This window comes from Gambusia affinis, linkage group LG03, assembly GCF_019740435.1.
Source record: "Gambusia affinis linkage group LG03, SWU_Gaff_1.0, whole genome shotgun sequence".
Lineage (NCBI taxonomy): Eukaryota > Metazoa > Chordata > Actinopteri > Cyprinodontiformes > Poeciliidae > Gambusia > Gambusia affinis.
Window position 1 is genome coordinate 13,757,267 of NC_057870.1, and position 24,651 is coordinate 13,781,917.

The 24,651-nt window shown below is 38.5% G+C and overlaps 2 protein-coding genes across 13 annotated transcripts; both read right to left on the reverse strand.

Moving 5' to 3' along the window:
• Window positions 1-497: 497 nt before the first annotated feature.
• Window positions 498-14,128, reverse strand: dbnlb (drebrin-like b). Of its 11 annotated transcripts, XM_044111276.1 has the most exons (16): window positions 13,941-14,128; window positions 12,353-12,408; window positions 12,028-12,140; window positions 11,863-11,937; window positions 10,572-10,721; window positions 9,702-9,779; window positions 9,236-9,387; window positions 9,090-9,144; window positions 7,897-7,971; window positions 7,512-7,635; window positions 7,121-7,234; window positions 5,928-6,008; window positions 5,662-5,720; window positions 5,487-5,574; window positions 2,808-2,841; window positions 498-1,841 (listed from the first exon to the last, which is right to left on the reverse strand). In XM_044111276.1, exons 1-16 carry the CDS (start codon window positions 14,021-14,023, stop codon window positions 1,673-1,675), a joined length of 1,506 nt encoding a protein of 501 aa, XP_043967211.1. In that variant the 5' UTR covers window positions 14,024-14,128; the 3' UTR covers window positions 498-1,672. The 11 variants fall into 11 exon arrangements, with proteins under 11 accessions (XP_043967211.1, XP_043967213.1, XP_043967215.1 ...); XM_044111278.1 differs by lacking the exon at window positions 7,897-7,971; XM_044111280.1 differs by lacking the exon at window positions 7,121-7,234.
• Window positions 14,129-15,461: 1,333 nt separating this feature from the next.
• Window positions 15,462-23,199, reverse strand: ube2d4 (ubiquitin-conjugating enzyme E2D 4 (putative)). 2 transcript variants are annotated; one of them, XM_044111289.1, is made up of 7 exons: window positions 22,877-23,199; window positions 21,085-21,148; window positions 20,865-20,896; window positions 20,697-20,774; window positions 20,467-20,572; window positions 18,562-18,655; window positions 15,462-17,927 (listed from the first exon to the last, which is right to left on the reverse strand). In XM_044111289.1, the coding sequence occupies exons 1-7, from the start codon at window positions 22,898-22,900 to the stop codon at window positions 17,882-17,884; spliced, it is 444 nt and encodes a 147-aa protein (XP_043967224.1). In that variant the 5' UTR covers window positions 22,901-23,199; the 3' UTR covers window positions 15,462-17,881. The 2 variants fall into 2 exon arrangements, with proteins under 2 accessions (XP_043967224.1, XP_043967223.1); XM_044111288.1 differs by lacking the exon at window positions 22,877-23,199 and adding an exon at window positions 22,269-22,422.
• Between the last annotated feature and the right edge of the window lie 1,452 nt (window positions 23,200-24,651).

Consider the following 24,651-nt stretch of genomic DNA (forward strand, 5'->3'; position numbering starts at 1 on the left):
CGTGTAGGTGCGCTCTTGAGTGGAATTTTATTCTGAAGCTACACCAAGCCGATTTATTTCGGGCTAACAGTTCACGCCGGCGGAAAAGATTCGAGCTGGAAGCTCGAGATCAACGACGACCTCCGAGGGTCACGGAAGGAAAACGGAAAGAGGAGAAGCTGGACGCACGCCGCAGGGCGGGAGCCGCCCTGGTGGACATAACATGGCTAATCGCTACTCCTTAGCTGAATATTTGATTTCCTTATCTGCACTATTTAACTGGCAGATGCAAAAGCAGATAGGTAGAATCTTATTTTCACGTGAAATTGAAACCTAGGCGTTTAGAGGTGAATTCCCCAAGTGTTACCTCATTCCAGGAAACGGACGGTAGAGAAAATACTCAGACTGTGCATACATCTGAGTTCCTGTTAAACCTCTGAAAATCCCTTTAGCTTTCTATATATTTTTTTTTTACCTGATCTAGATTTTGTAAATACAAACAAACAAAAGAAGCACAATTTGGTTACGTCTTTTATTATCAAGAATCTCTGCATTACAGTAGACAGTGGGAAGGGAAAAAACAAAAACAAAACATGAATAAAGCATCAACAAAATGCCCTTTTCTATGTAGGATCAGTTGATTATTTTTTTTTTTGCATGATTAATAACAAAATGAATTTGCATAAAGTCTGCTGTAAAGCCCGATGAAATGATTAAAAGGACGCCAACCATTGCACTTTCAACCCTTTATTACGGCACACTACTATCTGTTGTGCACTCAAATTCAACTTCAGCCCGTTGAGGATCCACTAAAATAAAAATAAAGGCCGACTTTTATGTTCTTCTCCAGCTTTTCCCTGAAAAGTTACACGTGCTGAAATCATGCGGCCAAACAAATGAGGAAGGACTTGAAATGAAAACTGCCGTTTACTCACAGTTTAAAGTCAGGAACTGGACCGTTTTCTGCACAGCCCCAAACGAAAACAACCCAAAGCACAGCAAGCGTCACCTGTTGGTTTAAATATTCACTTCCACCACTGTCAGAATAACAATTAACCCGAAAACCAAAAAAAAAAAAGAAGAAAAAAAAACACAGGATAGAGGTTCAATCATTTAAAAAAAGAAAAAAAAATAGAAAAGGATAATTCAGTCTGCCGGTATAAGAAGGCAAAACACAAGGCGAAAAATAATTAGGCCATTTGTGGTACCGTCATCTTTTCTCCTGAAATGGGAAGGAACATTTGCTACAAATACTTCAAATATACCTGAAATCAAAACGAAGCCACTTTTTAAGGAATGTGAACTGGAAGTGGTGTTATTAATGCTCACAGCTGAACTTAAGACTCATGTACTGCATCACACTGACAAATAAATACACTTCTTTTCTCAGGGGGGGTGGGGGGGGCAGAGAAGGGGACGAGGAAGCTTCGGGTCGGGTCTATGGGTCTTCACAAATCCATAAACTACGCCATCAGCTGCTTACAGCATCAACAATTTAAATGGAGCTGCGCTTTAAGATTTTAAAAAAAAAAAAAAAAAACTGGCCCACAGTTACCATGCTGATTGGTCCGGGGATGCGGAGACTCGCTTTGTTCGTTTTCAGCCTGATCTAGAGTGCATGAGGACTGACTTTACCCTATGACATGTTGTTTTTGTTTTGTTTTGTTCTGTCCTTTTTAAACTGCAAAAGTCCTCAGAAGAGACCGACGCCGACGATCCGCCGGGCTACATGAGCTCCACGTAGTTGGCCGGGAACATCCCGAAGTGACCGTCCGGACCGTATCCCCGCCACCAGCCCTCGTCGATCATTTCGATGCCGGTGATGATGTCGTCCGGGTCGAACGAGATCTCGGTGTCGTCGGCTGAAAGAGCAGAGGAACGGCGCGTCAGCATGAGCAGCCCGTGAAGCTGTGGCTTTACGGGCCTCATGTGCTGCGTGTAATCAGCAGAGATCAGACAGCGGCGTCTCTGACGACATGGGGGACATTAGTAAGCACACGGCATGAGTCCCCAGCACCCGCAGTACAAGCTGCATTCGTGCCGGACAATAACTTGGTGCAAAATATGCTGCTCAACAACATTACAAACTAAAAGATAAAAAAAATAAATAAATAAATAAATCTACTGGTTTTTAGCCCTCTAATAACATGCAGCTATCGTCTCTTCACCTCCCAAGACACCTAGAACATGCAACTGAAAGAAGAAGTGATGAAACGGCGTGGTCACCCAGTGTTTGAGAAAATAAATGTGCCCTTCACTTCTCAGAAATGTGTTTACATTAAAAGCAGCTAAATGTGTTTGTAATAAAAGCTGTTGTCCTTCCCAGCAGTTTCCGCACATCAGCCTCTGTTTGCAAAAGATGAAGCAGTGAAACATAAAGGAGTCACTGGTAAATATGGTACTCTAAAAATCTTTTAAGGTAATATTGGGAAGTACAGTAGAGACCAGAGTTTTTCCTGACTGTGTTAAGCATCCTATACAGTAACAGTCCATTAATTACAAGCAAATATATGTATATATACATATATATATATATATATAAATATACATATATATATATATATATATATATATATATATATACTTTTTTTTTTTTTTTTTTTTCTGGAATTAAAAGTTTAGCAGCACTGAGGATGATTTCTTCCTTAACGTTAAAGCGATTAGATAATCTTCTACCTTTTTTTTTTTTTTTTTTAAACTGAACCCGTTGTTTTCCCCCTCAAGGTTATCCTCAGATTGAGAATCACACACACTAATGCAGAGGCTGAATGGAAACCTTAGGAGGACGCTCAAGATAAAATTGTGAAATGAATCAGAGAAATTCATACCAAAAACTTGGTCTGTAATATATGTTCTCCGTTCCTAACAAAATGTCAACCACAAAATGCAATTAAAAAAAAAAAATAAAGAAAGAAATTGGTACAGAAATTGTTGATTTCTTTAGCTGTGGTGAGAGAATGAAGCTCTGGTTAAATAGTCGGAGAGCCTGTTAGTCACCATGCACTCAATAACCACTTGTGACACACATTCATTTTCTAACATCTAGTCATCAGTTCTCCTCTGGTTTAAAAGCTGCATCACTGATAACCAGCCACAAATAACTCACATTTATTTATTCTAAATGGTAACACATAATTGGCCAGGCCACAGCTTTCTCCTTTAAGCCATGCTACTGTGCGCTAACATTAATGGTTTTCAATCACATTTTGAAGCCTAAAGGTAGCACGTAGTGAAGACCTCAAAGACTAGTTGAAACGATGCTTCAAACAGCAAAAGCAACAATCTCCGTCACACTATGTGGAGGTTTGCAAATGTAAGCATTTTCATGTTATCGTTAATCATTGTCACGATCATTCAGTTCTTTCTACGTACAGTAAAACGCTGCCAGGTTTCTCTTTTTGAGAACGGACGTCGCTCAGCATTCAGCAACATTTATCAACAAACGGCACAACGTCAAGCTGAGCACGGCGGTTTTTATCAAAACCCAGGAGGTGGCTGTCTGAATTTGATCCAAATGTGTTTCACTCATTAGGGTTCAGTGAAGTTGAGAGAAACGCGATTCAAAGAGGCAGCCCTGCTTAAAACGGCCTGACTATTGATCGTCTTCTGTACCACATTGTGTGTGTGTGGAGGGGGGGGGACATGCCACAGAAAATAATCATGTACAACATAAGATTATTAGAAAACATTATCCCTCATACTTTAAAATATTTGATTTTAAATGTTGGGTTCTAAGACAGTTTATATTTTGTTAGCAATATCTCTTTTAATTTGGAAAGAATTTGAAAGGGGGTCTTAGCCATCGGTCCCCCGACTATTAAGTTATAGACTTGGATCCATTTATTAAACTTGACAGAATAAAAAAACATTTTCCTCATCCCAATCCAATCGATAAGAACTGACAGAAAAAAAAAATACAAAAAAAAAAACATGTACACCATCAAAACGGTTTACAGAAAATATATTGTAAACTGTTTTGATGGTGAAAATGTTTTTTGGTTTTTTTTTTGGTCAGATCTGATCCTTTCTTTTTGTGGAGAAATTCGAGTTCTTTGTCAATTGGCAACAAGAAAAAATAAATAAAACAAAAACAATTATAATTTTGCATTTTTTTGGGGGAAAACTAATCATTAAATTGTATCCTGCAAGTGTGTAAACTTTGGGATTTGAGCTCGAACACAACTGTAGTTTACATGAAGTATATATTGCACAACTTAATAATATCACACAACTAATTACCTAGCTTTTTTCAGAGCCATTAGTTGGCAACAGTCTTAAAATAGAGCAGCAGAGTGTGGTAAAGATTTGAGACAAAGAGCTTCATATAAAGTCAGCGGAAACATCCTTTTTGGGAAAGGGTCTGACGTTTTAGAACTGAACTTCTGTGGTTAAACCACTATGAGTGTCATTTCTTTCTTTTCTTTTTTTTAAGTTTAGTTCTGCATATTCCTTTTATATGCAAATGCAAAAGATCTACAATTATTGTTATGAGTGTCACAGTTCTTTAAAGATTGGCTGTAACCATAATTTCGAAATATTTTTAAGCCATTTTAAAATCGCAGGCCTTAGATATATGAATAAACACATTAGTTGGCAGGAAAAAAAAACGTTCATGTCTGAGTTTGTTGCACGACTTCTGCAGCTTGCCCTGAGAGAGAGTGGAGATCAGAGTAATAGTTCCCCGCCCTAAATAACCACCAGCTCATAAACAACACTGTAGCTGCTAAAAGGAGAACATTAATAGGCAAATTAGAAGTGACTAAGTCTTTCTCCATGTATGCCGAGCACCCCAGCAGTACTTGTTTTAACTTGGAGAACTTATCTTTGCATCTTGTCTGCTTGTATTGAATTACATTTGAGTTTGGTGCAAACGGTAACAAACTGATGCAACCGTCGGCTTGTGGCTAAAAATCTTTGAATGCGGTTCGCTAGAAACTGCTGACAAATTTAGCTTGAGAGAGAAAATTAAAGATTATTTTATGTTTAACGAAACTAAAGAGGCATCGTTAAACTTCACTAAGGCAACGCCGTTTTAAATGTCAACTGAGTAAACTACAACCATTGTTTGTAATGATGTGAAGACGATAAGCTGAACTGGGCAGCTAGCTAGCTAGCTAATGTCAGCCTGTTTTACTTCGGTGACTCTACAAAACAGAAGAATGAAAAAATAGCATATTTTACTTGAAAACTACAATTATATTTAGCAAATTTATTTCATATTCTTGCACATAATATGCATCGATATTAGAGATAACATTATTATGACTGTAATAATCAATGTTATATTACTTTAGTAGAAGGAGGAATAAATGTTGCTTCTCTGTTTTAAATGAGAGCATTTACCTTTACATTTTTTGTAAATATCTTAGACCATGGTACTTAAAACAAGTTGTGAAAGTTGCTCTTTTATTTCCACCCTAACAGGCTGTTTAAATGACAGCCCACAGTCAGTAGTGACCCAGCACAGACAATAATCCATCCTTTTATATTGCATTGCGACAACTCACCAGCCTGATAGTCATACAATGCTCTGGCACAGATTCCTCTGTCTGACGTTTCCTCTACAGTCATTTCATAAGAGTTACTCTCATCCACCTGCAAGAGAAACGACATTAACTCATGGAGCAGATTCAGGCATGTCTTATGGTAGAAGTGTCTTTCTCCAGAGACGAGAACGCCAACCTGGGCAGGCTCTTCAGAAGGTGTTTCTTCAACGTACGAGTTAGCAGCTGGTGCCTCCTCTGGAAAAAAAAAAAAACATATAAATGAGGTACTGTGAGTATGACTGTGCGAGTAGGGACTATCACCTGCCAGCAGGTGGCAGCACAAACAACCAAACAGAAAAAAAAGCTGCTCAAAGTAAACAAAGATAGCTTTTTTTTTTTTGGCAGGGTTGGTAAAACTGATCAATGATGGCTTAAGGTGATGGGAAATGAAATGAACCCCACCTTTCCTCTGTTCCTGGGGAGGAGTCTCCTGCTCCTGCTCATCTTTCTCAAATGTGGCTTGCTCATCACTCAAATCCGGTTCTTTAGCACCCAAAACACAAGCACAGACATGCATGTAGACAATGGAGCACATTCACAAGTCCACACAGGTTCAACGCCGCCACCGGACCCACTTAGAGCGTTCTTCACGTTTTTTGGTTGTGAAAAGACAATTAGTTAACAACAACAACAACAACAACAAATAAAAAAAAGACATAGGTAGTCCACAAGATGAGCTGAGCATAAAGCGTGACGAAGAATGAAAATTAACATCATGAGAAATGTGGAGAAGATGACAAATATGACGAATGACACACAGAGCGTTTTGTCTATAAAAGCCAGAACATGTGTAACACCAGTCATTTGCCACTTTAAGCTGCAACACTGTCTTATTTCCAACACTGACGTGTCACAGCAGCACATCCTCATATCTGAAAAGTGTGGTGTGCTGCTGTATTCAGCCCATCTGACTCAATACTTTGCAGAATCGCATTTCACTGTAATAACAGCTTTCAGAGTGCGTCTAATAGATTTGCACATCTGGTGGAAATATGTCTCCCCATTCTTTGCAGAAATCTCAGGTTCCGACAGACTGAACGGACAGCAGTCTTGCTGCAGATTGGGCCCGAGCCTTTTACACCACAGTCGCCATGGAAATCCCGGGTGCTTCTCTGAATAATGTCGTCCTTGCCTCACCTGTCAGCTCAGGTTGAGAGCCACGTCTGGCTGCATTTTCAGAAGATGGACTGAACAAAGCTCTGACATGAATTTAAATTTCCCCACATCTCTGGACTGCAACTGTCTTCACTAATATGGCGACTCATGAATTTACTGGTTGCCCAGGATGTTATTTTGCGTCATCGGAATAAAGGGGGCTGAATACAAATCCCACACTTTCACACTTTAATGTGCGAATCAGCCAAGTGTTTATTTTCGATGAAAGATAAATATTTTACTCAGGAAGTCGATTCTAAGTAACAAAACAATCAGAAGTAGTGGGGTGTGAGTAACATCTCAGACTTCCTATAACTTTTTGTTTTGCCACAATTATTTTTGATATGACTTGGGTTTTGATACTGGTGTGTTTCAGTCTTCCTGTCAATATGTGTATGTTTGCGTGAGTGGGTGTGTGTGTGTGTGTGTTAAGCTCAGACCTGTGGCACGGACAACAGCAGCTGGCACAGGAGAAGGAGAAGGTTGGCGCGGAGGTGAGCCGGCTCGCTCAGATTCGTACGCTTGCTTAGACAGAAAAGGGCTTCGAAGTCGCCCTGAGCAGACGAAACAAACACGGGTCCACAAATGGATGAGAGAGAAGACAAGGAGGAGGCAGACTCAGCGGAGGAAGAGACACGGTTAAGGAGACAGAGTTAAGTATGATCATGAGGCAACTAGACAGTCTGATGAAACGCTTTGAGTGTGTATAGAGGCGGCGTTTACAGTCGCGCCTACCACTCCCCGACAGCAAGTCAAGAAAGTGTTACGCTGTTGCAAGGTTGGCTGGGGCAAATAAAGCAAGCCGTTACTGCTTCTGCTGGGGGGCAATACCTGGCTGAGGGCTGTCAGGGGCAGCAGAGGGAGCGTCTGAGTCGCTGGGAGTCATTCCTCGCTCCCGCTGCTTGAACATTTCCCTGGGGTTCACGGAGCGCTGAGAGATCAGAGAAGCCGCCTCCTACAGAGGAAAAAAAAAAAAGAGAAATAAAAAAAAAACAGAAGCATACGACAAAACACCTAAAAAACAAAGGTTCATTTATAGGCGATAAAGATTATTAGTAAAGATTTTATTTTTTAGAAATTTGTGCTGCAGATGTGAACAGGGAAAAGGAAACACGAGCTTTAAAGATGTGAAGCTTAAAGAGAGTAGGATCGGAGGAAAAAGGTGCTTCAGGAGAGAAGTGGTTTGTTTTTGTTTTTTTTGGGAAGGAAAACTCACATTGGCTTTCTCCACAGAGTCACCTCTCCTGACTGCTTTCCTTTGAGCTGCATCGTTCTGCTGCTGCTCCTCCTCCTGATGGTGTCGATATTAAATTTGACACGACTTTCACAAGATGTGCGCGCTACATCTCTGGGTCATTCCGCCCCTTCGCCAAATCACACCACCACATTTTGCCCACAGTTACCTTTTCGCATCCATTGATTATTTAGCAATCCACACGTTTAAAATGGCATCAGTTTTCCTTTTTTTGTAGAAATAAATTAATGTAATAATTGGTGAAGCATCAGGACCAGAAATTTCTTGGGCGATGCAGATGTTCGGAAGAAAGAATATTCCTGTCTTTGGATCAAAGTTTTCACTGGATTTTTTATTAAGCTAAAAAAAAATAAATAAATAAAATGCTTTAATGCATTTAACAAATTGTATTTTTAAAAGATTAACCTGAAAATCAACAGAGTATGTCAAATGGTTCAAACCGGTTCTAATTTCTAATAAATAATAAAATAAAAAAAAAGGTAAAAAAAATAAAAAAATTAAGATATTTTCAGAAAACTTGGTATCACACGACTTCTCCACTGGTTTTGGCTTTGATCCCTATTTATTTGGAGTCACACCAACAGATGTTTGATAGCAGATTGCCAGTAAAACATCATAAATTGTTTTAATCGTAAACTGCTCAGCTATGTAAACCATTAACTAAAAGTGTGTGCCAGTGATCAAGTCTGTGTGTGTGTGTGTGTGTGCAGTATGACTAGAAGTCACTTGTGGTGTTATGTTTTCTTTTCTTTTATTGTATTATATATCCATTTTGTGTAACCTGCCAAGAGACTGTAGATGACAATTAGCTTATGACATAATCCATCAAATGGTGACATTTATGTTTGTGCCTTTTGAAAGAAGGTTTACGGTCATTACTAAATGATTTATTGTCGAATCAAGGGCAAATATTTCCACTGTCAATGTCCAAAACATCCTGCAGGAGGCGGTGCTACTTTGTTTTACTGAACAACCCAAACCAACACAACACAGGTATGAAATGGCGAAGCAGGAAAATGCCCAGCGCTCTTCAGCTACCAAAACAGTGTTTTATAGTAAACAAACTCCACTTAAATAAGAATCTGTTGTTCATCCCAGTCAGCAGACTGAAGAGCTGAAAAGCATTTGGTTGGCTGTCAGAGTCAGACACTCACCCAGCGTTGCTTTTCCTGGTCTTTGCTCTCAGCTTCCAGCTGCTGCTGATACTTCCTGCCATAAAAAAAAAGAAAAAAAAAAAGAGGAGGATCCTGTTAAAAGATGCTGTTGTGAACAAGTCAGAACCAGAGCACGCGCTGCCTACTTTTGTTGATCGATTTGAGAAGATCTCTCCTTGTCCCTTTTGTCCCTCTGCGCTGCCTCTTTGGTCTCTCGGTCTTTCCTCTCCCTCTCCAGCTTTTGACGCTCCTCCTCTGCCTTGCGACGGTCCTCCTGCCGACGTTTCTCCTCTTCTTTCTAAAAAGCCAACAGATCAGAATTCGTTTGAAATTTTACATCATTAAAAACAGAAGGAGAGAGTCTTATCACTACCATAAACAACTTCAGCCTCAAGAAGCTATTGGAGTTTCCATATAGTTCATAAATATTTCACACAATATAGGAACGCAGACTTTTTTTTTTCTCTATACAAAATGCTTTCATGGTGCCAACCAAGCAGAATCAGTATGCAAATCTGCAGAATCTGCACAAGACTCATGTTCAGTTGCTCATCACCATCAGAGGTCAGAGTGAACCTCCACAGATCTCCATGGAAACGACAACTGTTGTACCTCTGCCTGTGCCCAGAAGTTGTCTTTATTGGTCTTCCTTATTTCTGACATGGCGTTGGTTTTCTGGTACACTGAACCCTGAGGGGAGACAAAAGCATGCACAAAAACTGTGTAAGCATAAAACAGAAACATAAAATCCATAGTGATGCAAAATGTTAGTTAAACCAGACACCAAAGCACCCTGCCTGCCTCTATGTTTTAGCACTTTTAGATTAATTAAAGCTGCGGTACGTAACTTCTATAAAAGCATGTTGAGTTGTTTTTTTTTTACATATTTGTTAAAACTGTCACTATTTTATGACAGTATGAGGAAGATAATATGTTAAAAAAGTAATTAAAAATATCAAGCTCCTCCAAATCCTCTTAGTGCCAAAGACAACCAATCAGAGCCAGGAGGAACACATTAGTCGCTGCTAAATGTGCACAGTTTACCGTTCCAGAAGAACTGCTCATCTGCCGTCATCGGTGGCTATGCTAACTAGCCTGAGCATTCGAGACGGGCTCCGTTAAGGGCAGAGAGCAAGAATAGGGTGTGAGCAGTGCGTACACAAGCATGACTGACAGTCCTGAGACCCTCCTGGCTCTGATTGGTTGTTTCTGACCGATCTGCATTTCTGCTGATTTTTTTCACAGATTATCTGTCTCATCGTGTACTTTCACGACACAGTGACAGTTTTATTAGATATGCAAAATAAAAACAAACGGGGAAAAAAACCCATCTTTTATAAAAGTTACATACTGCAACTTTAAAGTAAAATATACAGATATATTTTACCATAAGAACTGGTTCTATGTCTACAGTGTGTAATGATAAAAACGTCCAAGTGTTAAGATCTCTGTAAGACAGAGACTGCTGGAGAGGGAGCATACCACGGGCCCCTGAGGGCCGCTGTCCTGAAAGCGGTTGGAGGCTTCTTTGTGGAAGCTGTAGTTGGCTCCTGAAGCTTTGGCCACCTTCTGCATGATCGCCTCAGGCTCCACATCCTCATCTGCTCTGGCATTGATGGTGACATGGGCCCCCTGAAACCCCGGGAAAGAAAGAGATAAGGCTCCTTCAGCGCACAACCACATTTTAAATGTACCATCCAGTGAAAATGTTGCTACAAACAGCAGCCAGGTGAATCAAACAGAGAGTAGTCACTTTCAGAAAGACCAAGGCTAACCAGTTCAATCCAGCTGAGAATCAGTGGCAAGACATGACGATGAGACTGAGGTATTAGGTTGGGGTGCACCGATGGCAGTTTTCTGGCCGATCACTGATCATTTAAAAAGCCTGACCAATTTCAATTTTGACCAATACCGACTGATCGGTACAGCTCTAGCATTTTGCATAGAAAAACAGGCAAACATTTCTGTCTCCAGAAGGCAAATTGGTCAAGATGTACCTCAAAAGATTTGTAAAAATATTTTGAAAACCATGAATCGTATCCTTGAACTTCAAAAAGTGAGTGTTTCCCAACCCTGGTCCTCAAGGCACGCTGCCCTGCATGTTTTAGGTATTTCCTTGCTTCGGTTGAGCTGGTGTCAATTGATGACTTATTAACAGCCGTCTGTTGAACTGCAATCAGTTGAATCAGGCACTTTAAAGCAGGGAAACCTCTACAACCTGTAGGACAGTGTGCCTTGGGGACCAGGGTTGGGAAACACTGGCTTAAAGTATATTAAGGTTTATAGTTAAGTTACTGTGAAAACGTTCTAGGGCTTTTCCAAAAGCCCCAAATTGTTTACTACCATCATCTTTTCAGAAACTGCAACTTCCAGCAGCAGAACTACAAATTAAATAGCGCTAATATTGCATAATCTGGAGGCTAACTCACTTCTACCATAAGAACTGGCTGCAGCGATAAAAAGGAGGACAACGTTGCACCTCTTGTTTAGTGTCATTAGGTGGAATCATAATCATAATTTCAGGTCAACTACAGTTTCACAGACATGTGATTACTAAATTCCCAGATGTTAAGAAGTGCAAACTTCCAATAAACAATTAAGATTCAAAAGAGTTTTTGCCAATCCTGTGATGGCAATTTTCTCATCAACTGTGCTGACAGAAAATGACTTAGGATAAAACTAGATGCCTTCGCTGACATTTTGCAGTAAAAAAACAAAAAACAAAAAAAAACAGGAAAAGAAATTTCACGTAGCCTCAAACATTCACGATTACCTTAAGGAAATTGGCCACGGAGCTGACGTGGTTTGCACATATTCCCTTCCTGGCGTCTTTTACGCCCTCTCCAGTCTGAAACGTAAACCAGTATTGAAGCGTTTTTAACAAGCGGTGACTACGTCGCGCCTCATTAAATGCAGGACAGAACCGTGCAGCACTGACCCAGTTGATGAGGACATATTTAGGCAGACCGGAATTCGGATCCTGGACCCGGCAGAAAGCGTACATCACTTTTCCACTGTTGAGCTCCTCAACCAGCTCCTCCAGGCCTCCATCTGATACACAAACATTGTGGAAGAATTCAATGGCTTCTTGTGGTTTGTTGTGCAACTGTGGACATATTTTCCTCCCTCTTGGAAATGTTGGGCTTTAGAAAGCAAAGACCAGCAGTTCTTTTGTGCTCAGATTCAAGCACCACGACTGCATGCTGACAGAGACATTCCTACATGCATTTGATAACAACAACAACAACAACTGGGTAATTTACCTCCTTTTTCCACCAGGCGAATGTCGTTGCTGTTTCCCTCGTACGTGAACAAGGCCCTGTGGAAAACACAAGGATGTACAGTGTTTTATCACTCATTAACTCATTTTAAGTGTTCATGACACTTAAGCCCCTCTTCACACAAGATCTTTTAGGGAAGCAGAGTTGTGTAAATACGACTGCTGCAGTTTTAATCCTCTTTAGAAACAGACATGTTAGTAATCTGTCTAGGCTGCTGGCCTTTGTCTTAATTAAAGATTTCATAGAATTTTATTTGCTTGGCGAATCAAACTACTCTTTAGGTCTTTGTGTGTTTCACATGTTGCAGAAAAATGAAAAGCCGATGATGGAAGTAACTGCCAGGTTTTCACTAGAGATGCACCAATGACACAGTCTGGGTCACTGAAAGTATTCAAACAATATCAGTTTAACTACTTTTCATAAATATGAATCAACATTAAAATTTCCCACTAAACGTATGTGTGCATCAACCAACAGTTTGGTGCTATATTAAGGTATATACTAAGTAACTATTCCAATGTGATAATCTTATAAATTGATTATTTTCTGTTGGATTTAAAATTTGTATCAAAGCAAATGGGTCACACTTTTCTTTTTTAAGTGACATAGTTCATAAGGGTGGAAAAAAAGTGGAAGGGTAAAAAAAAAATCAAAAAATTAAAAAAAATAAATCAGAAACTGGTATGGACAGGGGAAGCCAGATCAGAGAAGTTTCTATTTTTAACCAAAGACAAGCACTGAAAATGCACTTCCTTCCTATTTGCAAAGTGCAAGATACTTCTTCTTAGAGTCAGAAACCAGCTCTCTCCGAAAGTAGTCAAAGCAAAGTCAGTCAGATCCCTTTTCTCCTTTTATTTTACCCGGTCTGCAAAACATCACGGGAAGAAAAAAAAAACTAGTTACTGAACAAGTGGAAGAGGGCTGTAAAAAAAAAAAAATCAAAAAATGAACACAGGGAAACATTCAGAACATATATTTAGAGGGAGGACCGAGCTATAAAGGATTCCTTGAGCAATTTCCCCTTTGGATTAAGTAATTCAGGTCAGTGTTAAACACTGCAGCGGTCATCAACAGGTTTCTATCTAGAGGCAGAGTCAGCCCTGTGAGGTTTGTTATCTGAAAGAGGAAGTCTCTGAATTTGCCTCTCACATATTCAGTCATGTTGAGCCTCTATCTCGCCAGGAAGTCGGGGAAATAGGTGAAAGTCTTACCTCATCTAATTCATTAGATCATTTAACAAGTGCTATAAATATTACATGAAATAACATCTCACTAAAATTACATACATTCCTGATTACCAGGTTTTAGGTCAGCATATTCCAAACCTTAAACATTACTGCCAATCAGTTACCAACATGATAATTCTTCCCATGAGAAGAACTCTAATTTATATTGAGGTTATTATTATCATAAATTCCAGCAGACAAATACTAATAGAAATCAAGTAACCATGCAAGTTAATCAAATTCAATCGAACTTATTTGACGACACACTCAAAGCTAGCAAACATTGTAAGCTAACCCGCCCTCTTGTGAGGCCCTAGCGCCGCTTTAAAGGTGGTGCCCCTTACCAGTTCGTGTCGGATTTTTCATCCACTACTTCTTTATAGGCAGCTGTTAAGGCAGGGCCATTTTTACTGAGGTTAACAGCCATCGTTTTTGCCGAGTACAGCTAGGCAGCTAGCTCTCTGCGGGCTGCGCCCTTCCTACAGGAGGAGTGGCAGCGATGCTGACTTTCAACTACATTCGCCCAGGGTGTGCTCCATATTAGGTGCCGCGACTCCCGGACAACGGGGCTTTTCATCATGTTTACGCTTGATAATATATGACTGCAATTGTATGTCCTGTCCAAATAATTTCTAAGAAGTACTGCTTTGTTTCTCAAGAGAATTGGTTTATAGACGAATATTTCCCTTTTTTAAATAATGTGTAGTTCTGCCCCCGTAAAAGCCCCGCATACGAATTTGTTAATCAAATGTACCCCAGTGTGCGTCGATAACGTAATCAGCGGCCCTCTAGAAACAGACACGCCCTGGGCAAAAAACGTTTTAAAAGCTCCTCGAGTTACAAGAACTAAAGACACTTCAAATAAAGGTTCGTGCGGGATCTGCACGAACCTTTCTTTTTCCAGCTACAAACTTCAATGCATTTTATGTGTTTAAACAACACAAACAGCATAACTGCACAAATAAAAACATAAAAAATATAGTCAGCTCCGTAAGTCAATATGTGTAAAAGGACTTATACTGTAATTAGGATTTTTACCAATTTTCCTTGGAGAAATTTGTGTTTCAAAATGTAGCTCCGACTGGCTGAGGTCTCGTTTTGAGGTCTCGCCATCGGTTCTCAATTGGATTTCAGTCAGGACTTTGATTAGGCCGTTCTGACATACGAATGTGCCTTGATCGGGCCAGGGGATGATAATCTTTAATAAACGATATAGTTTAAGAACCACAACAGCATTTCTTTTATTAGGTAGCAAAGCAAACATTTGAAACGAGAAGTACACTTTTGTTGAGCAAAAAGAATAAAAAAAAGAAGAAAGAAACAAAACATTTAAATAATTTCAGTTCCATATTAGCCAAAGCTATCGGGAACTTCGGTGGAGAACCTTGAGTTGAAGGTTTTATTTAGACATCATCACCGAAGTGCACAAGGAAATTATTGCATGTTTAGTGTCATCCTCCCACTGAGAGGTGAAATTCTGCACCAGTCCCAAATATTTTGCAGGCGCTAACAGGTATTCCTTCCAGGACTGACCTTCATTTATCTTGCATTATGTTGCCACCACTGTGTCACCAAGAAGGTGTTGATGTTCTGCCACCCAAAGTGTTTTGCATGTAGGTCAAACAAAACAACTTGGGTCTTCGTTCACATGTCTGACGTTCCCTCTCTGGGTTTTAGCAAAATGCACACAGGACTTTTTCATCTTGACAGTTTCATACAGGCCACATTAACAGCTTGCAAGTTTCCTTAGCTCCTTCAACTTATGTGAAATGTTTTTAATGTGAAATATTTATGCCGCTTTTGACAACATCAATGGCCCGGTAAAGCTCATCATATAAACACACAAACACCAAAACAGACAGTAGTAAACCAAGATGAACTTTATTTTCATGTTATAACAATGTCATTAGTTATCTTGTTTCTATCTGTGAAGACATGTAAGTTCACGGTGGCAGTTGAAGTTAAATTTACTCCAAATTTTCAGATGCGTGAAGGCAGGTTCTGCATTCCGACAAAGCCATGACATTAGTACTGTTCAAGCAGGTTCCCGTGTCTTTTAACGGGACGCGCAACCCAATTTGGGGCTTGAGTCTTGACAGCTAGTTTACAGTTAACGACACATCCTCCCAATATATAAAAATGAGGGTTAAGGCTAAAAAATGTTTTAGTTTGAGGTGTTAGGCAGATGAAATGTAACAAAATCCCTGATATCTGGCAAATGGCTGCGAGAAGGTTCTCCAGAGTGCAAAGCATGCCAAAGCTGCCTATAAAAACTCTACGGAGCATGCTGGACAGAGAAATTAAATGTGGCATCGCTCGTATTTATACTTGAGGGCGAATTGAGCGGCACAGCTGGAACATGTAAATAGATGACTGCACTTGAACTGAATTTATAGAGCAACTGGACCATGCAGCTAAGCCTCTCACTGCATATAGAGAATATACGTTTAACACTTCAGAATGCATTGTTTTTCTAGGACTTGTTTTTAACTGGCTTCTATAACAATAGCTAATAAAAATCTATGTTATGTGCCTAATTCAGTGTTAATTCTACAAAGCTTCTACAATCAGTCATGCTTAACTATGCACCTGCCTTGTGTTAAACCTGTTCAATAATGCCTCAATAGCAGAAAAAAAACCCATTTCCCTTTATATTGGCAGCACCGGCATAATGAGACACAATCACAACTTTTCTTATCTGCCTTGTCCAGCAGTGGAGTATATTAAAAATATGACATCATGACACTTCACAATCACGTTCAGTTTATGTGACATAAAGAAAAAAAAAAAAAAAAAAAGCCTAAAACTAAAAGCTTTCAAAAGTACAGTCACATATGTATAACCCAGACAAAATGTGTTACTGTCAGTTAATTCCAAAATAAAACTTTGCAGACCCCTCATGAACATGACTAAGAAAAAAAAAGAAGAAAAAGCTTCATATTATCTGTTTAAAGCAATTTATAGTGTCATCATATTTAACGTGTCAACTAAATGCTCACGACTTCCAATGGCAAAGTTTTGCACAGACTCCTCTCCAACAAGGGACGCCACCATAAACTAGAGGGCCCTTTTGTTACAGTAAAACAGTAGCGTGCAAGTCTCATTATGACATCTGAAAGCTCATGAAATCCTGGTGTTCTTTGATAATATCAAAAGTCCTGCAGAGGGATAGCGAAGATGACAGTACGTCTTACACGGCATTTATTTGTGCGCAACACATTGCCTCTTCGTGAAAAATTGGCTTCTTTTTTTTTTTTTCTAAGATGAACAGAGATGAGCACTGTACATAAAGGGAAGATAATATAATGGGTCGATGCTCGTCAAGTCTGATAACTTGGTTAGATACCTGAGTAACTGTACCAACGGGGTGGAGCACAGCGAAGCATTAGGTGGAGGACTAGCCGTGTTTGTAGCTACATAACACAAAATTACAGTAGTATTGTTTTTGCACAATGAAAAGATCAGTGACCGGTGGTTATTTCTATAGTATACAAGTGCAATGACAATGTGTGTGAAAGGTGGGGAATGGAAATCTAGCCCATTGGGGTCCCAGAACACTGACTGTAAAACAGTAGCTCTCCAGTGTCTTAAAAATCTGTGAAATTATTTTTGAGTTTCAATTACTGAGGACAACTGAGGACATTTTTTTTTTTTCTTTTTTGGAGTTTCACATTATTTTGGGGGTAGAGACAGTTACTGCCAACAGATAATCAATCTGCTGTGCCCTTTTGTGTTCACCAAGAAACATTCTGTCTCAATTGCACATCTACTAAACAGTCTAACAAAGAAAGGCCACTAAATACATGAAAGTACAGAAAAAAGAAGAAATCCAGAAGGGTGCATGAAGTACCTCTGAAATGAAGGAAAAGCCACTCGCCTAGATCGAGGAGTTTGCATCTCTGCAGAACAATAGCATGACAATGAGAATGAAGCGTTTGAATAGCAACGGTGATAATCATAACAGAATGACTACCAGTTTACAGTCAGAGTGTGGCATCAGGGACTGTAAAGAAATTCCAGTATTCCATATGGGAGTGCTTTAAGTAGGCCGCCGGGTCCTGCTGTGCAGATCTATACCAGTAATGAAGGACAGCACATTGTAGCAGCTCAGCACACCAAAAAAGCCAAGAGGCACCGTACCGCATTGGATCACTTCCTTCTCAAAATGTGGGCTGTTTTGTTTTTAACTTTTCGTTTCCCTCATCTCCGTTGTTCATTTGTGTCAAGTAACAAATCCTTTGTGGGTTCTTTTGTTCTCATTTGTATTTCGATCTCCCTGGTGTTCTCACATAGCATACTTCTGTGTCCATTCTCTTGCTAGTTTGTTGTATCTGGAAAAGCAAACAACAGTTTCGATTGGCTTCAAGTTGGATACTGTACTCTTTAAACCAGTGGTGTCCAAAAACATCAAGTTAAAAGCACTCGCAGGCCCCATTAATGTCATTAAATTGATTTTTTAAATCGGGAAATGATTTTACCGTGACATTTTTAAGTGTTCCAACAATAAACTGGAAATGCCATATTTTGTTGAAATGTCCAAAGTAGACTATTGAAAGAAATGGATATATTGTGGAGGCAAAGCATAAAATAGGTATCTTATATTTGCCTAAATATATATTTTTTTCTTTAGAAAAATTCCTAGATGAATAGATTTGATCTAGAATTTATTTCTAAACAGTTCTCAGCAACAAGAACAAAAAGCAGGTCACACTCTTTGCAAACACTTGCTGCATTTAGCCAAGTCTAATCCCTGGATGCACCCAAGGCATCATTTGAGTAAAACCAGCTAATTAGTTATTGAACATATTAAATGAGAATTTGTCTAAGTGCTCAAAAGCCTCGCAAAATTATTTCAAGGGCAGTAAATGACCCTCAGGACACACTTTGGACACATCTGATTTAAAGTTTATTTCTGTAAAAACAACAACAACAACAACAAAAATCAATAAATCAGAATGCACTCACTTTTCCCTGTCAGCTTTGTATGTATGAGCAATCTCTGGAACCAGAGGGTCGTCTGGATTTGGATCACAAAGAAGGGAGCAGATAGACAATAATACTGTGGAGAAATAAATGAAAAGTTTAAAAGTTAGACAATGAATTTAATGACTGTCAACTGGAGTAAAAAAAGTCAATATTTGAAAAAAACAGCTATTCCAAAAAAAACGTACAGAAGTCTAATCAGATTTTAGGTGTTAGCAATCTACATGCAGACATGATGTTGAGGCTAGCTTTCTTCCAGCCTCTCCATTTGCTGCTTTAGCTGAAATTGCTAGAAATGTTTCGATAAGCATGCAGATGACCAGAGTCGACCTCCCTGGGTTGATCTTCTGAGATGATAACCTGCTTCCTAGTACTACTTAAGCGCAACCTTTAATGTAAATTCCAACCTCGAAATTACTTTCCGATAATCTTCTCCTTTACGCCATTAGCCAGCTGTTTTCACTGTGAAGTCCAGAAACGAGGTTTTTGCATAAATTACATTCACTGACATCAAAAGGTTCCTCCTCTGCCAGGACTGTAGCTGCTTTAGCTTCTGTGATAAACTACAGAATACAATTAAAAACTGTGAATTCAGAACAATGCAGCAATAACGCCAGACTGTTCATGGCAGTTCTGACAACAGCCATAACTTTCACAGCCATTACTTGTGATTATTTCACATCGGCTGCATTCTAAAAATAATTTAAAACCACCGGAGGAGCTTTGTAATCACCGATTTTACAAAGACTAAAGGCTGAGTGGAGTCTCTGAGTCTCAGAGGAGCATTAACCAGCCAGAAGTGCAGCAGCAAATTCAGCTAACAATACATAATCCTTGGGGGTCGTGATAGTTTTACTATGTTAATATACAGTACTTTAGGTGTATCGTAAAATTAAAATATAACATAAACAGTTCAAACTGTTGAAAATATGGCTTCGATGAGAGCATTCATTTGTCCTGCTCCAGAAATACTTCTAGTGGACTTTGCACTTCATTAATAACCATTTCTGTTTTGACAGCTGACTGCATTAACGTTTTAAATGTCAGTAAGGGCTACATGACCTCGCACAAAGATAATACACAAGATCATTTTGGTGAATATTGTGATAATTTGGAATAGTTTGGTCCTGGTTCCTGCACTTTACAGAGATTAAAATATGGGGTTTAGAAAAACTCCGCTGCTTCCTGAAAATGGTTTCTCCAATGGAAAAGCATCTCCGAAAGAAAACTCGTGTGTTGAAGCTGTTCGACGGTAATAGCATGAGGCCCTGACTGCTACTATCCTCTCACACATCACTGCACATTACAGTAAGTAAAGAGACCCATAGACCTCCAGTCCCAATTTAATGGAATTTCATTTAGCAAAAGGAAGATGTCAGAAATATCTACAAAGTTAAATGCATTTGGAATCCTACGTTTGAAGAAATAATTTGACCAAAAAAAATCCATTATCTGTACACTTCAGCAATTTAAAATTTCTATTTTGTAGAAAAAAAAGGTGGTCAAACTTTTCTGAATCAAATATCCTCTTCATCGATATATTGTCAAATATAGGAGTGACTTTGTGACATTCTGCATCCTCAATAGAACAAGTTAGAAATTTTGAAATTTGACTTGTGAAAAGCAGAAATACAAAAACCTATGCAATCACATTCTGTGACTGTCAAAAGTCAAAGTTACATTTGCGGCGAGAAAATAAAAAAATGTATAATTTTTTTATTAGCTTGCTACATATAATACTTAGTGGCATTTGTTGGTTTAAATATCCTATTTGCTACAAAACATCTGAGAAAATGCACCAATCTCATCAATATTTTCAATTACTATATCACCCACTGCTACTGTTATCAGTGCTAGTCATTCCTTTAGCAATTAACCAGTATTTACCTTTAGAGACTGTGAGTGCAGGTGACCACTGTGACCTCAGGATGTCCAGACAAATACTTCCATTGCTGTTGATATTAGGGTGGTATATTTTTGTTGTGAACGCGACCTGTGTCAAAACATGAAATATGAAAGCAGTCAATAACCATCTGCGTTCTACTAGTATTAATGAGTTAATCGTGCCAAACTGGAAAACTACTGAAATGTAAGACGTATGAAACAACAACTCTTACTTTTGGTGGTTTGAAGGGATAATCTGTTGGAAAGTGAATGGTGAGGAAAAAGACTCCACTCTGGTATGGACTGTCACTCTGGTGGCATAGAAACAGAAACAAAGTTACAATACTTAAAGATAATAGCACTTCATAATTTAGCTGAAAGTTGGAAACAGATGTACTTACTGGACCCATTATTGTTGCCTGCCAATGAAACACTATTAAGAAAAAAATATATATATAAATTACATATAGTGATGTAACATTCAAAATACAAAACAGAAAATATTTATTTTGTGCAACAAAGACTATGTAATTGAGACAATATCTTTTTAGCCAGGAAGTTCTGGTATTGGTATTATTATTATCATCACGTTTAGCCATACGTCCATAACACAATACCTACAGTCATCACCGACTGGTCCAGCAGAACACTGGGCAGGAGGGTCCCTCTGCAGATCGGACAGTTCCTTGAAGAAAGACAGTCACACATCTATTTAGCCTTGAATGTGTGAAAACATTTAAATCCATTTTATATAGGCGTAACAAACAAACTTGCAGTTTTATTAAACAACCTTTTACAGCTAATGATTCAACTATTATTAACGTAACATAAATGTACGAAAAAAAAACAACCCAACAGTATTTTCTTTTTTTCTTTTTTTTTTAAACCAGTGCATGTTTTAAGCTCACACTACATAGGAACAGTTTTTACTATGAGTGCAAACTTGCAGATATCCCCAACTAATCTCCATGACTGAAGGTTCAAACTGAAGTACTTTTTAAGTAATTTGACTAACTGAGGTTAGTCAGAACTTCTCTGTAGCATACGTGGCAAAAGAAGTTGCAGCTGGACGATCTCAATATGAATGCAGCACAAAAATATTTGTAAAAATGTTTAATACTGAAATATTATGTAAGACATAATATGTCTTTCAACACCAACACTGAATTAGACATCTAATGTCTAATTAATACATTAAAATTTATTAATTTTAAAACAACTACAACAGAGACCAAGAGTTTTAGAGTTGTTCAAATTTGTTTCCTAATGCAGCTTAAAACTGTAGTTATTTTTTTTTTTAAATCTAAGCTGCAGAACCTGGAAGGAATTTGTTAATAAGCACATTAGTATATTTAACAGTAAAAAAATGTGACCTTCTGGCTAAGGTTTTTACAAGTCAATTCCCAAATACTTATTCCAATTGTATTTTTAAAAAAAGGCAAAACCCATTTTTTTGGTTTTGATATAGAAGTCCAACTTATGCAACATCTTCCTTATGAAACATGGCAATAAGTTTAACACCTAAAAGTGTTGTTTGTAAGTAGTTCAAATTATCCAATGTGTCTCAAATATAAGCAATACAAAACTTAATCAAAAGCGTTTTATATTATTATTTTTAAAAACATGATCTCCTATCAGTAGCGAAATAAAACTATTCACCTTCTCTGCTATTAACCACAAATCCAACCCTACAAATAAACATATTAACACAATCAATACAGACAGCAAAACACTAGACTCTTCAGTAGAAATCAATCCTGTTATTTAACGTCACTTGAAAGGAAGCCTATTACAAAAATACACACCATAGCCTGCTCCAGTGGCCCATTTGCCATTCCATATATGGCAACACTGACTGTAGGGTTCAAATTTGGCAACCACCGTGCAGCTGTCATTCAGCGAGTAAATACATCGTCCGCTACAGCGTTAGAGAGAAACTAATAGGATTCTGACGACTGAAAAGCTAGGATATTATCCGGAAATCTTTGCCATGGCAACCAGTCCCCACTTTATAAACGTACCGATAAAAGCTAGCCAAACGTTAATCTGTGAACTGACTTCTGAACTACTTTTATTCCAACAGAAGGACAGGACACAATACAAAGTTTTTTTTTTTAAAAAAGAAGAAGAAGAAAACATTTCACCCAAATAAGCAACAATATTTAAAAAGCGGTTCGCGGATTATTGTGGGCCAACATCACTGTAGCAATGCACCAACTGGGCCGGTGGTGGTCAACTCGCCTTTGTCTTTGAATTATTTTGAAAAACAGCCCAAAGAAACACAGCATTGAGACCAAATTTAACCGTAGAAATGTAAGACCAAGATACCATCTTTAAACAGCGAGCCATTTTAAAAGAGAAAGATCCACGACAATGTTTGGCCGGTTATGAAAGCAAAAAAATATACACTCACCTTCTGAATTCTTTTCAACGCCATTGCTCCAGTGGCTGGCTATGCTAGGTAGCCTGTCAGCTAACAGTTAGCACCTCAGACATACAATTAGGATTCTGTGGCCGCGTACTGATGAATTCAGATCTGCCTTCAGTCAACAAATCACGTCTGAGATGCGGGAACTATGGGAGTTTGGGCTAGAGCACAACTAGTGCGATAAACCGTGTGTCTTTTTTGTCGCTCTTACTTCAGACAGCAACAAAACATCCGGAGATATTTTAGCTGTGTGTGTCTGACTCCTCTTCGTGCTAAGCGAACAGTTGATATCGCGAGACCTATGTAACAAGGGTTCAAAGCAGTATAGTATAGTATAGTATAGTATAGTATAGTATAGTATAGTATAGTATAGTATAGTATAGTATAGTATAGTATAGTATTAGTTTATATATATATATATAAACTAATACTATACGATACTATACTATACTATACTGTATACTATAATATTAATATTATAGTATACAGTATATAAGTATAGTATATATATATATATATATATATATATATATATATATATATATATATATATATATATATATATATATATATATATATATATATATATATATTATATATACTGTATACTATAATATTAATACTTAAATACTATATATTATTTTCTTTTATACATAAACTGTGTGGCTCTCACATTGTTTCATGTAAGCACATGAATAATTTAAAAATAATCCTACAGTTCTTTCAGACAATACTTTTCATGGGAGAGCTTTTCGTTTGCTGAAGACATAATGTATTCGGTGACTCCAGGTGTCCACAAGATGTCAGTATTTGAAAAGAACCAAAGTACAGAAATCACTCAAGAAGCTTGAAATATCATGAAGCTTTCACTTAAAAATATTTTTTGCAAAGTTTAAACTGAAAACTCCTTGAATCATTAATGGAAAAAATGTTGTTTTCAGGTAATCTTTTTTTTTTTTTTTAAGTGGAGATGTGCATAACAATGGATCAGAGGCAATGAAAGTCAAACGGGTATATTATTTTCATGTATATAAAGAAAACGGGGGGAGGAGTCTTTGGAATTGTTCATTCAACACCCAATCACTGTAAAGGCATATTCATCTGAGTCAGCTGCATGCTCCGGTTTCTGCACGGCCTTGTCTCGCAGAACCGCATGAGCTCCCCTTTATATGTCTTAAACAAGGGTGAAAAAAGACCTCTCATTATTTTAGAGAGTGTGCATGAATGGGACGTAGTGTTCATTCTTCTTAAATGGCTGATTCAGTGTCAGGTTGACGATCCTATCGTCAATGTAACACTGAGAGGGACCATTTTCCTTTGGAAAACTGAAGATTCCTTCAGATAATATCTTATTGTTTGCTCATCTCAGTGCTCTCAATGACCTGCCTGTCCTCAGGGCCTGCCAGTAATCAGATTCAGTGAGCAGCAGAGGTAGCAGTTTGCGTCCTGTGCAGCAGGGGCCTTGTGTTCTCAGTTTGTCTACTTGGAGAGGCCATTTATCAGCATGCGGTTTTCAGACAAAGTCAAGCCCACGCGTTGTTGTCTTTAAGCCTCAGTTCACAAAGCCTCCCAGGGTCGCCCTACTGTAGCTCCTTCTGCAATCCCAAATTATGACTCTTTGCTTTCCATTGCTTGTTTTAAACCAGGAGGGCTTGTAGCTGCCAGAAACAGCAGGGATTTCAGCAGAGGAGATTAAAATGCTGCCTTGTAACATTTCAAGGAAATGTGTATTATTGTTTGTGTCTTTATGACTAAACATC

Coding starts and splice junctions, on each gene's coding strand:
- dbnlb (XM_044111276.1), bottom strand. CDS start 14,023: ATGGCTGTTAACCTCAGTAAAAATGGCCCTGCCTTAACAGCTGCCTAT. Junction 12,409..13,940: donor GAAAAATCCGACACGAACTG/GTAAGGGGCACC, acceptor TGTTTTCCACAG/GGCCTTGTTCACGTACGAGG. Junction 10,722..11,862: donor CCGTGGCCAATTTCCTTAAG/GTAATCGTGAAT, acceptor CCGGGGTTTCAG/GGGGCCCATGTCACCATCAA.
- ube2d4 (XM_044111288.1), bottom strand. CDS start 22,358: ATGACAGCTGCACGGTGGTTGCCAAATTTGAACCCTACAGTCAGTGTT. Junction 20,775..20,864: donor AGGCAACAATAATGGGTCCA/GTAAGTACATCT, acceptor CTATGCCACCAG/AGTGACAGTCCATACCAGAG. Junction 17,928..18,561: donor TACAAAGCTGACAGGGAAAA/GTGAGTGCATTC, acceptor TTGCTTTTCCAG/ATACAACAAACTAGCAAGAG.